General features: G+C 41.5%; 1 protein-coding gene across 1 annotated transcript in view; it reads right to left on the bottom strand.

Annotated features, from left to right (window-relative positions):
• Window positions 1-15,312, bottom strand: part of LOC107675947 (potassium channel KAT1-like) — a 23,050-nt gene extending 7,738 nt beyond the window's left edge. The window contains exons 1-4 of the mRNA XM_016470442.1: window positions 15,265-15,312; window positions 11,145-11,216; window positions 10,748-11,019; window positions 10,483-10,604 (exon numbers count right to left, since the gene is read on the bottom strand). Of these exons, the coding sequence (XP_016325928.1) occupies window positions 10,483-10,604; window positions 10,748-11,019; window positions 11,145-11,216; window positions 15,265-15,267 (469 nt within the window). The 5' untranslated portion in view covers window positions 15,268-15,312. The remainder of the gene's footprint in view (window positions 1-10,482; window positions 10,605-10,747; window positions 11,020-11,144; window positions 11,217-15,264) is intronic.
• Window positions 15,313-15,543: the final 231 nt, after the last annotated feature.

Genomic DNA, 15,543 nt, shown 5'->3' on the forward strand with positions numbered 1-15,543 from the left:
AGGATCTCATATAGCCTAACACATGCTTTATCTTTAACTATTAACATTCAAGACACAAATAACTGTTTTTAAGAGGATACTCGCAAAGACGGGCATTTTGACACATAACTATGTGTATTTGACCATTTAAGAAGCGAAAAGGAGCGAAAACCACAAGGAGCGAAAGTTCAGTCAGTAATACAAGCAGGTGCGTGCCGCGCGTATCAGGTAGAAACCGTTTTAACGCTCGCATTTACCAGAATGAATTCTGCCCCGCAGCGTAATGTCCATGAACAGTATAAACCATTTGTTTTAAAACCTGCTTAAAATGCGTTTGAATGATAAGCTTAGACTACGCCATGACGCGCTTCAATCAACGATTGATATATTTCTACCGGATTATCTCCCAACCCTTAAATAGTTTGTTCAAACACAAAAACAATATAAATCCAGTTAATAATCAAACTAACCTAAAAATCTGTGTAGATTACTCCAGAACAAAGTGAAGAGAGGTGAAGGCAGACATACTGGGCAGCAATCACCTGATAGATACTTGCGCATATCGTTCAAAAGTCAAATATAGAATAAATGCATTTGATTGGTAAACCAAATTCAGACTTTACGTTTCAATCTCAAATGGTAATGCATGGAATTTACGGAAATGCTCAACTAAATAACAACGCTAATAAGTGGGGTCGTGGTGGCTTTGGCGATCGGCGCTCCAGTCAATCTACTCCACAGCCAATCACGGGCCCCCTCCTTGCTCGGGCCCTGGGGCTTCAGCCCCGCCTAGCCCAATGGTTAAAACGTCCCTGGTCACACTGCAGCGGCATCTTTGGCTGATGCTGACTGAAATAAGGGAGTTGGAGAAAGCTCAGCTGCTGGACACGCCCATATCCCCGCTCTGCCTGTTCGGTGATGCTGTGGGCTCATTTTCTGAAAAGTTTCTGGAGGCCCAGAAACAGTCAAATTTGATGAGCCACTTCTTGCCAAAGAGAGATCAGTCCACTGCACCTCTGCCCCGCTCCAGATCCTCTTCTTCGCAGCGATCAAAACGGCGCGAAAGACCGCCGCCTACTCCTTCCTTGGCCGTGAGGATGGACCCGGAGCCAGCCATGACACTGAAAGCGAAGCAGTTCCGGTATCCTAAGAAGATGGGGCCCTGTCCTGTAAATGTTGTGCCAGACCCACAGCCGCATTCCTGAGGGGGGTGGTCTGAGGGGGAAGCGGCTGCCCGGGGAGACGGATGACGAGCCGCTTTGCAAGAGAGTTCGTCTTGCTGTGTTGCACCCACCTGTTCTCTCGTGTGTTGCAGACGACAGGGTGAAATGTGTCAGTTTGTTGCCAATAAAGTTTGCACAAAAACACAAACCAAACACTGTTCAACAAAAGAGCTCTTTTACCTCTCACGATTGTTCCCAATTGCACGTTATAAGCAGAGACCCGTTTTCGAACAGCGCTCTGTAGGGCGCAAGCCCCGCACGCTCTCTCAGTCTGCCAGTGGACCAGTCAGTGCAGAAGACATCAACGATACCCCTCAAGTGGTGGGTGGTTCCCCGTCATCAGACAGCGAGCTGTCCCGGACTCGTCACGAGGCACTTCAACCCCTCTCTCACTATATGGACGTGTGGCGTGCGCTTCCAGGAATTTCAGAATGCTGAACATGGTATATGTTTCAGTTTATACCACTCCGCTTCAGCGGCGTGATGTCAGATGTGCCAGACAGGGATGCACTGATTTTGTGAGCAGAGATTCGCTCTCTCCTGGCAAAGCAGGCAATAGAAGTAGTTCCCCCGGAGATTATGGAGTGTGGCCTTTACAGTCACTACATCCTAGTCCCCAAAAAGGATGGGGGTCTTCACCTGATTCCGGAATTGAGACCGCTGAACCGTGCGCTAGCAAAGCGCTCATTCAAAATGATAACAGTGAAACAGATCCTTGTGCACATTCAGCCCAGGGACTGGTTTATCTCGGTGGACCTAAAAGACGCCTATTTTCACATCAAGATCAAAGCCCCTCATCACAGTCGCTTTCTGATATTCGTGTTCAAGGACAGAGCTTATCAATTCAAAGTTCTCCCGTTCGGGTTGGCGTTGGCTCCGAGAACTTTCACAAAGTGTATAAATACAGCGCTTTCCCCTCTCAGGCAGAGTGGAATTCACATTCTGAATTATCTGGACGAATGGCTTGTTATAGCCCAGTCACGGGACACACTGGAAAACCACAGATGTCAGCTTCTAGAACACCTGAAGCATCTAGGACTGACGATCAATGTGCAGAAGAGCAAGCATCACCCCACGCAGAACATCACATTCTTGGGAATGGATATTGATTCGCGATTGATGAGAGAGCATCTCTCGCAAGAACTAATACGGTCTTTGGTCAGCGCTCTCACCTCATTCAGACCGGGGAGAGTGGTTATTCTGGAATGCTTTCAGAGACTGTTAGGGCGTATGGCGGCAGCAGCAGTTGTAGTGTGCCAGCTCAGGCTTCTGCATATGAGACCATTTCAGCTGTTGCTGAAATCTAGAGTACCACGCAGAGCGTGGAAGAATGGCCAGTTGCGCGTCTTGGTGACTCGCAGATGCATGCTGATGCTAACCCCCTAGTTCAAAACGAGGATGTTCGAGCAGGGCGTCTCGATGAGCAGAGTGGTCAACAAAAAAATCATCACTACGGATTAGGGGTGTGCGATATTGACAAAAAATAATATCTCTATTTTCTAGGATTTTATCGATGACGATATTTTGCCGAGTGTGTTATTGTGCTGGTACTTTAAGGACTGCCGAAGACAGCTGACTCATAATGTTTTAATATTCTTCATATTCTGTGTGGTGGTCAGTTCATACTGATAGAAATGAATCTTTTCAAATAAGTTTAAACAGATTTTTAAATGTTATGGGCATTTTTACCTTTTATAAAGCCATTTTTTCTAGAAGTGTCCATTTATCTTTTGAGTCAAATTCTTACATTTAATCAGGGAATTCAACCTGAATTCAAAGTAAGACATTTGGGCTGTTACCAAGCAAATTAAATCAACACAGAAGCTGCATCTGAAGTGGCATTTAGATGTATTTACACATGTATTTTGTTCCAAAACGGCACTGTGGCTGTATTCGGGATGATTTTTGTTGGCGAAATAGAGCAAAAACAAGCAATATGTTGTCTAAAACGTAAGTCTCTTAATTAACTTATTGTTTATTGAATTCAATGTCACATTTGTAATCATGGTATTTTTTGGAGAAAAACGGCACTCTTCGTGTGAAATTGAATAACTATATGAAGTGGTATAAATATATAAATTTTCTGCCATCATGTCTTGAATTTGTGATCATTCTAAATGCATTTTAATAGACTGAATCATGCAGTGAAAGAAAACACACTAAATGCGCACACGCACTAGTCTAGACTTCACGTAATGTATGCGTGCGCTCTGTAGGGATGTTTTGAATGGTTTTTGCAAAATACTCAATAATGTCAAATCACACATTGTTAAAACAATTACGATATTATCGCAGACGATATATATCGCACATCCCTACTACGGATACGTAATTGATGGGCTGGGGAGCCCTTTTCGATGGCTGACCGGCTTACGGCACTTGGATAAGTGCACAAGCGAAGTGGCATATAAACTGCCTAGAGTTGAAGGCAGTATTTTTAGCTTTGCAAGGCTTTCTTCCACTGGTAAAGGATCGACACGTCCTGGTTCAGACAGACAACACGACGGTGGTATCATATATCAACTATCAGGGAGGTATTCGTTCATGATCTTTGGGCAGACACAGACCTTCTGTCGATTCGAGCAGTACATGTTTCCGGCAGTCAGAACTGTGGCGCGGACATGCTGTCCAAGGTGGCCCAGTCAGGGTGAGATAAGAGATCTTTTATCTCAGGCAAAGTGCTCGGTGTGGCACACCAGGCCAGAGCTAAGGAACCTGCATGTTTGGCAGGTCAGCGCGAAGGACGGACACTAAACGTATCTCGGCGAGTCTTGGATATAATTGCAGAAGCGAGAGTTCCATCTACCAGACGCCTGTATAGTTTGAAATGGAAAGTTTTCACTTCATGGCGTGCAATGAAAGACAAGGATCCAGCCAGCTGTGATGTGTCTGTCATTCTATCGTTTCTTCAGGACTGCTTGGATGCTGGACGCACGCCATCTACTCTAAAAGTGTATGTGGCTGCTATTTCAGCTTTCCATTTGCCTCTCAGTGATCATTCGGTTGGAAATCATCATCTGGTGATGGGCTTTTTAAGAGGAGTGCGGAGGTTGCATCCCTTTCGCCCTAATATGGTACCAGTGTGGGATCTGTCCTTAGTGCTCAGTGCACTTTCCAAGCCACCCTTTGAGCCCCTGCTCTCAGCAGAGTTGAAGGTGCTCTCGTTCAAGATGGCGCTTTTACTCGCTTTGGCATTTGGTAAGAGGGTGGGTGACTTACACGCACTGTCTACGAGCACTGTGTGTATGGAGTTCAGTAAGGATGACTGTATGGTTAAACTGCAGGCTAGACGGGGGTATGTGCCTAAAATGCTTTCTACGTCGTTTAGAGTGCAGGTCATCATCCTAGATGAGTTTGCTCCTCAGGATTCGGAGCCAGCGACACACCCACTATGCCCAGTTCGTGCTCTGCGAGCTTATCTGGAGAGGACTAGTCATTTCAGACTGGCGGAGCAGCTGTTTACATGTTTCGGGGCCATATCAAAGAACTGCCAGTGTCGAAACAGAAGCTGTCACATTGGATTGTGGAAGTGATCGCGTTGGCGTATGCTTCTAAGAACGATGCCTGTCCATGGGGAATACATGCCCACTCCACGAGAAAAATGGCTTCGTCGTGGGCTTGGGCTAAAGGTATGTCGATTTCAGGATATTTGTCTGGCAGCAGGATGGTCTTCACAGGACACCTTTGCCAGATTTTACAACCTGGAGATTCCGTCATTCGCACCGCTCGTTCTGTCTGTGCAGAGAGGCAGCATTAGAATGTTACAACTACTGTAGATGTTTAGCAACAGACACTCAGCAACTTGCCTCATATTCACATGCTTTGGACAGTCACACAAACACTGTGTTGTATAAACAGCAGTTTCTGCATTTGAGAGGAAAAATGTCAAATGGTGACCGAAAAAAACTGTAATTGGAGTACTTGATAGTACAGTTTGTAATGTACAGATCCACAATACTAGAGCCTTTATGTAAACTCTTTACATGCTGTGTTCATCCAATTAATAACCCACTGCAAATATGCAAGTAAGAGCATTAACCCAGGGTTTAGGAATGTACAATGTTAATCATCAGTTTTTGAATACCTAGGATTAACTGTTAGCCCCAGGTAAATTATGAACAATGTGAAATGTTAAACAAGATAAGCCAGAATTTAATTTATCCAGGGTTTAGAATAGCCTCGGTTTAACTATTTAAAGAGTGAAAAGCCCTTATGTATTCTGAAAAAACTTGTCAATGGTATTTTGGTGGTGATTTGAGAAGTAATGTAACAACCTACAGCATTACAAAAGGCCCAGGCACTGGAGATGGGAGTAAATCTGGGAGGAAGACTGCAATTCCCCCAAGTAGACCTGACAACCCATACGTGATGTGGTTCTGTGGTCTGATGAGGCAAAGAAGATCATATTGATCATACATACAGTCCAATGGGAAGAAGGATGCCACCAAGACTTTGAAGATATCAAGATCCTTTGCAAAACTGTCAGGAGAATGGGTGGCAGCCATGGCTGTTTCCAATAGATGTTGACGGTAGAGGATTCCTGGCCCAGTAGGTATGGACAAGGTTCACAGCAATTGGACTAAAAGGAAAGGAGAAAAAAAGTAGCAATCCACAGGATGGGGGAGGCAGCAGAAAGAGCCTCTTGTTGGTTATGGAATCAGTGGCGGCTCATGGGTTTTAAAATAGAGGAGGCACACTCATTGTATTGGTCTGGGGATCCCTGCCGATTATTATTATTATTTTCTTGACCACTTTAAAATGGCTTTTTGGTTGCTTTTAGTCAGAAAGTGTAAAGAAAATGACACGCATACAGCAAGATAATATAATTTCACTTACCTGGCCTATCACTTGAAGCAAACATCCATCCCTTCTTAAAAGTCTGTGTTAAAAGAGAGCTGCCTGTTGTGCCATTTAATTAAGCCGACTGCTGTAGCCTATATCCAGCTTAGGCATGTTCTCCCTTTATTTTTAATTTGTATATATACTGTTTGAATGACAGGTTGGTAAATCTGTTGGCGATCAAATATTCAATATCGCTACTCATCATAAGAACTTATCAACGCAGCGGGAGACGTTCAAACTAATATCATGTAATTTACGTCTCTATGATGATTGGTTGATATACCAGAAGGGAGGCCAGCCTCCCCTGCGAAGTTTCTTTTCTCAACACTCCTCAGCGGTGAAAGTGAACACCCAATGGTGATTGGCTAATTTTTTTTTACCTCCCCCTCCCCTTCTCTATCATTTAGCGGTTGTAATTACATCAGCAGATTCTGCATATTTGCGATTGAAAAGCAGCGCTTTCCAACTTCAGTAACATGTTATGGTATTACAGCTGTGAAATTACAAACAAAAAATACACATTCTGAGACAGGAACTGAAATGAACATTAAATCGTCCTCCTCCCATTTTCACCTCAAAATTTTGGGGAAGCTGTGCCTCCCCTACCTCCCCCAATGAGCCGCCACTGTATGGAATAGGAGAGAGAAGCAAAACTGGAATCCAGGAGAAGATGGGCAGAGATTTGGCTGTAATCACTGCCGACCCAACAAGGGTGTTACAGTTCAGGGTCAAAACGCTCAAGGAGTGTTGGACACTGTCTGATGATATCAGCTCCTTCTGGCCAAGGCTACATACATGCAAGGTGAATGTAAGAGAAGCATCTCTCAGATTTAAGTATTCTTGTGAATTTCTGGGCAACCAACGACTTTCTAGGAAGTCTGGATGGTAACCAAGGACGTTTGGTGACAGTGGAAAGACCGAGGATCTCCAAGAAAGATTGATGTAGGTGTATGAGGCCAGCTACCTTATGCACAGCACTCGCAAGAGGGCACAAATCAAGCTACAGCAACCAGTAATGGGCAATGCCCCCAGAGTCTCCCTAGAGGGAGGGAGGATGAGAAGGTCAACAGGACGGACCTAATTTTAACGGCCAGGAATGATTTTTGGACACAGAAATGGCTCACCCAAAAAACATTAATTGGAGAGGTATTGGAAGTAAATTCTCATTGCGGAAAGAACTGTAAGAACACTAAATGACTTACTATACATCAAGTGTAGAAAGAAGGGGCACAGGTGCATGTAACAGCAGCTAAGCAGAAGAGAAAAGAAAATTCGCCACTTGAGGAAAGAAATTAAAGCTCTCAATAAACAGTTTAAAAGAGGCCCTGTCAATGAAAGGGAAGGCATTAAAGATCTGACAGGTCAACTCCGGGAACTTCTCTGCAGGTTTCAGAGGGCATAAAGAACTCGGAAACAGAGGAAGGAGAGGGAGAACAAAAGAGCTCAGTTTGTTAAAGACCCTTTCAGGTTCATCAGATCTCTTTTGGGTGAAGTAAAATCCAGGAGCCTGACTAGCCCTAGAGATGAAGAGCAGTTTCCATTGCGACACATTTAAAAATCAACATCTGGGTGCCAACCCAAACATCCATACATTTAATACATCCAGGAAAAAGCTCAACACAAGCGATATACCATACAAGGCATTCCAGAAGTGGGCGCTGTTCCTTCAGAGGCTGTGGAAACTGCTCAATAGAGTTTGGAAGAAGGGCACCATTCCAACATGCTGGAAGAAAGTGGAGGGCTGCTTTGTGACAAAGGAAGAAAATTCCTCAACCATTAGCCAATTCAGAACAATTTCACTTTTCTCTGTAGAAGAAAAAATATTATTTTCAGTGTTGACTAAAATGATTACCTCCTATATGATAGAGAATGGATACATTGACAACTTTATCCAGAAAGGTGGGATCCCAGGATTCTCTTGGTGTCTGGGGCAACACCGGAGTCCTCAATCAGATGATCCGAGAGGCTAAAGCAAACAAAGGTGACCTGACAGTGGTCTGGTTAGATTTGGCCAATGCATACAGATCAGTCCCTCATGCCCCCATATATGCAGCATTGGACCACTACCATATCCCACTGTCCATCAAGGGAATGATCACCAGCTATTTCAGAGGCATCCAGTCATGGTTCAAAACAGCGCAGTTTACAACCCAGCGGCAAGACCTGGAAAAGGGAATTGTGACTGGATGCACAATCTCCTCTATCCTCTTCATTATGGGAATGAATCTCCTTGTAACAGCTGCTTGGAAAGAGACCTGAGGACCAAGAATGGAATCGGGAATCTGACAACCCTCAATAAGAGGTTTCATGGATGATCTTACCGTAACAACCACAACCTATGTGGAGGCAAGGTGGGTATTGACAGGTCTTGACCATATGGCAACATGGGCCAGAATGAGGATTAAAGGGGTCATCGGATACTAAATTCCCTTTTACATGTTGTTTGAACATAAATGTGTGTTGGCAGTGTGTGTACACATCCACCCTATAATGATAAAAATCCACCCAGTGCTTTTTTTTTTTAAATCCCCAATAATAATGATCACTTTCTCAGATCAGGCTTTTCTGAGATTCTTGGCAGAATGACGTAGTTTTGCACAGGCCCCTCCCACGATTGTTGACTGACATGGCCGTTTAAGCATAGACCCACCCTGAATGAGCGGTGTTTCGATGCCAGAGCAGGAGTAGACAAGAATGTCTCCTAAGCGATTGAGGTGTTTTTTTTGTAGGATGTAATAATGAACATAGCAGTCATCATTTACTCCTGACATCTGAGCCGCTGAAGACGCAGTGGATTACTTTTGTTTTTGAAGGGAATGTGCCCCCAATCTACCTAAATGCATCTATGTCTGCACGGATCATTCACCTACAGAAGCAGTGAGTATACGTTTTTTATGAATCTTTGCAAATCACCTTTCCTTATAATGTGCTAGTTAGCAAGTTCCATGACTAAATGCGGCTAAAGTTTATAGTCTCATGAGAATGGCTCATCACCCCACAGAAGAGAGGGGTGGGGTGAGCAGAGCTCATTAGCATTTAAAGGGACATGCACTGAAATGGCCTGCTGTGAACAGAGCTGTTTTTGACAAGGTAAAAGGGGTGTTGTTTTACACTACCATTGATAAATTTTAACTAAAGTATGTTATAGACTTTTTTAAATTATATGTTTATGGGCTTTTTGTGCCTTTTTATTTTGAGAGGACAGTGGATAGATGACAGGAAAGTATTGGGTGGAGAAAGGGGAGCAGGATCAGCAAAGGACCTCGAGACAGGAATCGAACTCGGGTCGCTGTGAGCCCAGTTGCGCTATATGTCGACGCACTAACCACGAGGCTATCGGCGCCGACTAGACTTTTAATTAAGACCCTAAAGAATCATATCAACTTGTGCATCCGTCCAAAATGGGCATCCGATGACCCCTTTAAGCTAAAGAAATCCTGGTGTATGGTAATCAGGAAATAATATCACCCACACTGAAAAGCATACAGAGGAATGGCTGAGGAGGTTGAAAAATTCTACAGGGAAATTCAAAGTATGGATCCACCAACACGGACTGCTGTCGAGACTTATGTGGCTGTTGACTGTGTATGAGATCCCTATGACAAGTGTGGAGGGAGTGGAGAGGAGGATCAGGTACCTCTGAAGGTGGCTGGGAATTCCCCCATGTTTCACTTCAGTAGGCTTGTACATAAGGTCAGAACAGCTTCAACTACAAACAAATTTGCATAAGTGGGGATTGAGGGTGGATCCACTATGTAAGCTTTGTGAAGAGTGGGGCACCATGGAACACATCTTGTCAGGGTGTAAAACAGCACTTTCCCAAGGATGATAAAGATGGCACCATGAAAAGGTGCTCAGGACACTTACATCTCTCAGATGTAAGTATTCTTCTTATTGGTAGAAATTTAAAGACATTGTTCTAACTGTGTGCTTTAAGGTCGTTTCACATTGAGCTTGATGTGAATCAATGACAAAAGGTACTTTCACACAGAGTGCGAACCGAGCACGGAACTAAAACCTTTGCACCAAAGTTACGCAATCAGTGTGAAAGGGCCTTTAGATTATTCCAATAAGTTCCACAGGGAACAGAGGGGTGGGCCACACTGTTTGCCACCTCTGATGCCAACAGTCAGTCGTAGCACTGGAATGAAAAAGCACCAAATTGCAATCTCCTCCTCATTGGAAATGGATAAATGTACCCTTTCATCAGACACTCCTTGTTCTTTGTCTCCAGCCTGTGCAGTGGGACAATAATGGACACACCATGATCTGAATCTGTGGCCTAAGTAGTGTGAGACAACAGCAGATACAGCACATCCCAAGTAATTAAATTTTTATGAGCATTTTCCACATTTGAGTTCAGTATGTTTTTAAACTGTGATTCCTCATGAGCTGACTCCTTTCAATCATCTTATGTTTTTATATATTTTTCCCTCACCTGTTTCAGCAACCCATGACATTATTCCATGACTGTCAACAAATGAAATGCAGAGAACTGCTGCACAGTGGACAAAGAGGAAGGAATGTACAAAGTACTTGATCATCCTAATCCACAGAAGACTGAAAACACAAAAAAAAACAAGAAAAAAAGGGCAAATGTGACTGTTTTGCAAATGAAAAATGTACTATAATGCAATATTTTAGGAAAATACAAGTAATTAATGTAAATCAGGTTAATGGACAAATATCACTAAAAGACATACTTATTTGTTAATGATTGTTCTTCTCTCCGCATAAACACTAATAGTGAAATAATGCGTGGCAAGTGAGCAATCCGGACATAAATAATCATAGGCAAGAATGTTGCCGGATCTTTTTTCATCTGGTGAAATATTATAAGGCCATATGGAAATGAAAAGACCATATCAAAGACAAATCCCACTTTCCTCTTCATGTAGTTATGGGACGTTGATCTGTATTCTGAAATATAGGTTCCACTATCATCATAATAACAAATGCGAAACTTCAGGATGATCTGAAAGAAATGTGGGAGAATTAAGTTCCATCATCCTTATAGTATCTCAGCTGTAATGCATGTTTGTGTTATGTTAGTGGAATAATCTTAAATTGAATTTAAATCATATATCATCTTTGGCTCACCTCAATTATCTGAAGGAACTCAACAACCATTGTGAGCAAGAATAAATAATAGTCAACATCAAACACAGTGGGCTACAGAGAGAGAAAAAGAGATGATAGCCTTTTTTTATATTTAGTGTTTTTGTCAGTAATTGATGACAATTACAATTAAACATCCTCTGGAGTAAGAACCTGTACAACAGACAGCGTAACTGCATGTAATAATTAGCTTGAAATAAACACAAATTCAAAAAAGTCTGAAGAGTTTTTAATGAACCATTATAGGGCTTTTCACACTGTGCTTACCTAGGGTTATCATTGTTCTAAACTCACTTTTAACCCATGGTTAATACACGTTTCACACTTGTAATTTTACACTTGCTCCGGATCAGGGTTAGCAGTCCTTTTGCAGTGTTACCCTTGCATTGCGGTGCCAAATGTGTGCAGTGTAAATTAATTACAATGTTTTAAAATGTTCTGACTAGTTGCTTAGCAACCGACAGCAAACCAATCGCGTACCTCATATTCACATGTACTGGACAGTCACAAAAACACCGCTTGTTGTATAAAAAGTTGTTTCAGTGTTTGGGGGCAAAAATAGCGAATGGTGACATAAAACACTTCAATCAGACCTTTTATAGTCCGAAAAGTCCATTCAGGAAAAACTTGATAGCAGGGCTCTGAACCAGTTCAAGGAACGAAAACTGGAAACGAACGAAATTTTGACAGGAACAGAACCAGAAACAGAAACTAAATCAAATTTTATAGTTCCGAACAGAATCAAACATTTGAAATGGGCATTAACTGGTTAATAATGTTATTTTATCGTTCCATTTAATATTTGAAATTTGCTGTCAACCAATCACGAATTCCAGTAGTATGGCCTATGCAAATGTGATGCTGACGCATCCAACGAGTGAAATGCCTGCTCAGCTGTGAACTCATCATAGGTAAGTCGCAATGGCAATGCACCGGCGTTAGAGTTTATCCGAGGATAGTGTAAAAAGGATTTAACAAATCACACGCACCTGCAGCGCTTCTGTGAATGGAGAAAACAGAATAAAACTATAGGCTTACATAAAAAGGAATATAGGCATATACACAAAATATATTTCACTTAAAGATCCCCTGAAATGCTTAGAAACACGCAGCGTTACTCTGTGTTGATGTTGAATCGTTCTCCGGCCCCTATATAGTGCACTACGTGCCATTCACTGTACAGAAAATTCTAATTCTGTGGACAAGTGACCGATTTCAGCCGCGGCTTCAGCGTCTATTTTATAGTGTAGGGGGCGGGCACTTCGGATTCTAAAGAGCATTTGATTGGACAGAAAATTTGATGAAAAGCTGAAGTACGATATGATGTCAAAAAAATCGTTGAGCTGTTTTGGCGGAAGTGACGAACTGCAAGCTTTGAATGCTTATATCTTCTAAATGCGAATTTTGTCACTGTTTTGGAGCACAGTGCCTTATAGATAACCTTAAGACTAACATATTGATACTAACACCCAAAAAACTTTAATTTTGATTTCATGGGGGCACTTTAAATCATTGACAGATTAACAAAACGAACGAAAAAAATGTGCTGAGTTACACGGTTAATTGTGACGCATTCCAAAGTTCTCGGAAAGGAAAACGAGACAGCAGAAAGTAGATTTCTTTATTTTGCAAAAGCTTTACAGTTTTGAATAATGTCTTGCTTCTATCTGTATAACCAACCAGCATTGGTATGACCATCGCGCCGGCGCCTCACGCGCACACACAAAATATTTTTGCAACATTGCAGCCTGTTCATTATCAAAATAAAATACAGTTAAAGAAACAAATAAAAAGTTACACTGCTCCGTTGTACAAAATTTGTTGTGTTCAGCGTGAACAGCGCCTCACTGTGTTGATATAGCCGATGTAAGGATGATGTTTTACGTCGAAAAAAAAAAGCCTAGCCTATAATAAATCATATTAAAGCATCCAGATATGTCGCGAATATGGAAACATTTGGATTCGTGCCGAATGAGAGAGGTAGGCATCAGTTTCACCTTAAATTAATTTGTTTTTGGACTGACGTTTTTATAGCCTTAACTTTAGAGGATCTGTTGTGGAGAGAAACTAATAACTGTGTTTATAATGTGTGTAAACATTTTGCTTTAGCCTACCGGCATTTTAGCCTACATTATTTCTGAATGTAATAGGCCTAATAAAATGCGACGTGAGCCTATACACGACTTGTTTTTTTCACTCTCAAAACGCAATCTTATACAAGTAGCGTTTTTTAAACAATGCAGCAAACATTTTTAAATATCTTAAAAATACTTTAATGTCTTTAAAGTGTTGATAGATTTTTTTCCTTTTGTTTAGTTTTTCTTTTGTTTAGTAGCCTACATTTGGACAAAATCTAGAAAAGATGAGGCTGTATTGGCTGTGACTAAGCGCAGCGGGTTATAGGCTATAAAGTTACCTGATCTCTTCCTGTTTTTTTTTCTTTTTCTTTTTGAGTAAGGAAAACGCTGTACTTTATTATTATTATTATTATTATTATTATTATTATAGGCAAAAAAAAATAAAATAACGTTATTAACCGGTATTTCTTCTACCCGAACCAGTTTCGGAACGGTAATAATACAGAGGGACGCAGGAACAGAAACGTTAAAATATCGATTCTACTCGGAGTGAACCGATTGAATTTTTTTTTCGTTTTCAAGCCCTGCTTGATAGTACAGTCAGCAATATAGCCTATTGAGAATGCACAAAGCTAGAGCCTGTAAACAGGTCATGGGTTGCTTTCATCCAATCAATGATACCGACACCACAAAAATGTATATAAGAAAGTTAAAGGGTTAGTTCACCCAAAAATAAAAATTAGCCTGTGTTTTATGTATCTGTCATACACGGAAGCCGTTCCGGCGGATGATGTAAGACGTCGGTGTTGCGTGATTAGTAATGAATGCGGAGAGAGAACAAAACAAAACGCCGGTCACGAATTAGAAGTACAAACCGAGGATTTGTAAAGAAAAATGTCAGAGGATTTTGATATAAACCAAGAGTAGACTGGTTTTCCTTTGCTAAAGTAAGGAAACTTTGCTTCCTTTGCTCCTATAAACAAACTTGCGAGACTAGCACATCTCAGAGGCGCGCGCGCTGCGCATATGTCCTGCGTCATCCGCCGGAACGCTTTCCGTGTATGACAGATACCGGAAGTGAGAGAAATGTGTTTATTACGTTTGAAATATGGATAATTTTCTTAGAAAACGCATGTATTCACTACAGGAGGCCTCTAATCACCCCCCGGAACATTTTATTATGGATTCATGCACTTTATTTGACGACTTGTGGACTGTTCAACTGCAACACCAGCTGACTGCAATAATAGAGCTTGGAATAGCCAGGACAATTTTTAATATAACTCAGACTGAATTCGTCTGAAAGAAGAAAGTCATATACACCTAGGATGCTTCGAGGGTGAGTAAAACACACGCTAATTTTCATTTTTGGGTGAACTAACCCTTTAACCCAGGGTTTAGGAATGTATAGTGTGAAACGTCAGTTCATGAATACCCAGGATTAATTGTTAACTCACAAATTGTTAACTTAATCCTGAACCGTGTGAAATGTGAAGCAAAATATCCCAGGATTCTGTTTACCTGGGTTTAGAATGGCCCTGGGATAACTATTTCAAGTGTGAAAAGCCCTTATGTTTAATACACAGTTAAAAGTTTGTTCATATCCCTAATCCTAAAGGCCTGTTCACACCAAGAATGAAAACTAAAACCTATAACATATATTACACATTTAATATATGTTCTATGAACATAAGTGCAATACATGTGTTAAAGTAGGAATGATTTTGATTGGTTGTCAATGTTTTTATCATTCATCGACTAGAAAAAAAATTCCAACAAGATTGTTTCTCTGTCTTCATCATTTTAAACTTCATATTCATATAGTTCTCAGTGTTAATGAGCCTTAAGAATTAGCAATAGTAATATGTTCAATGACTGAAGTGCAGCTTTGATAGGAAAAAAAATCCCTATCTGTCATATAGTGGCCCCAAAAAGTATTTGGACACTTTTGAACACTTTTGTATTTCACTGTATTACCTCTAACTAAGAGAACTGCTAAAATGCACAAGAGATACCATACACACCATGAATGTTATTGCCCAGAAAAAAACTGTGATCAGCAGACAGGATGTGTACTGATAGATCACTCGAAAATTGTTCTCAGGATCAATGGTTTTGTTGTGCATTCTTCTCATGGTGTTGAAAATCTTCAGGAAGAATTGGATGAGCATGGATGAGATTGATGTGCATAGTCTAATGCCCAAAGAACGAGAACGGAGTTCAGCTCTGTGCACTTCCTCAGCCATGTGTTCCCTATAAAGTTTTACACCTATAAGGACAGAAACACCATATTACATGTTGTG

This window comes from Sinocyclocheilus anshuiensis, unplaced genomic scaffold (assembly GCF_001515605.1).
Source record: "Sinocyclocheilus anshuiensis isolate Anshui unplaced genomic scaffold, SAMN03320099.WGS_v1.1 scaffold2892, whole genome shotgun sequence".
In the NCBI taxonomy this organism is placed as follows: Eukaryota; Metazoa; Chordata; class Actinopteri; order Cypriniformes; family Cyprinidae; genus Sinocyclocheilus; species Sinocyclocheilus anshuiensis.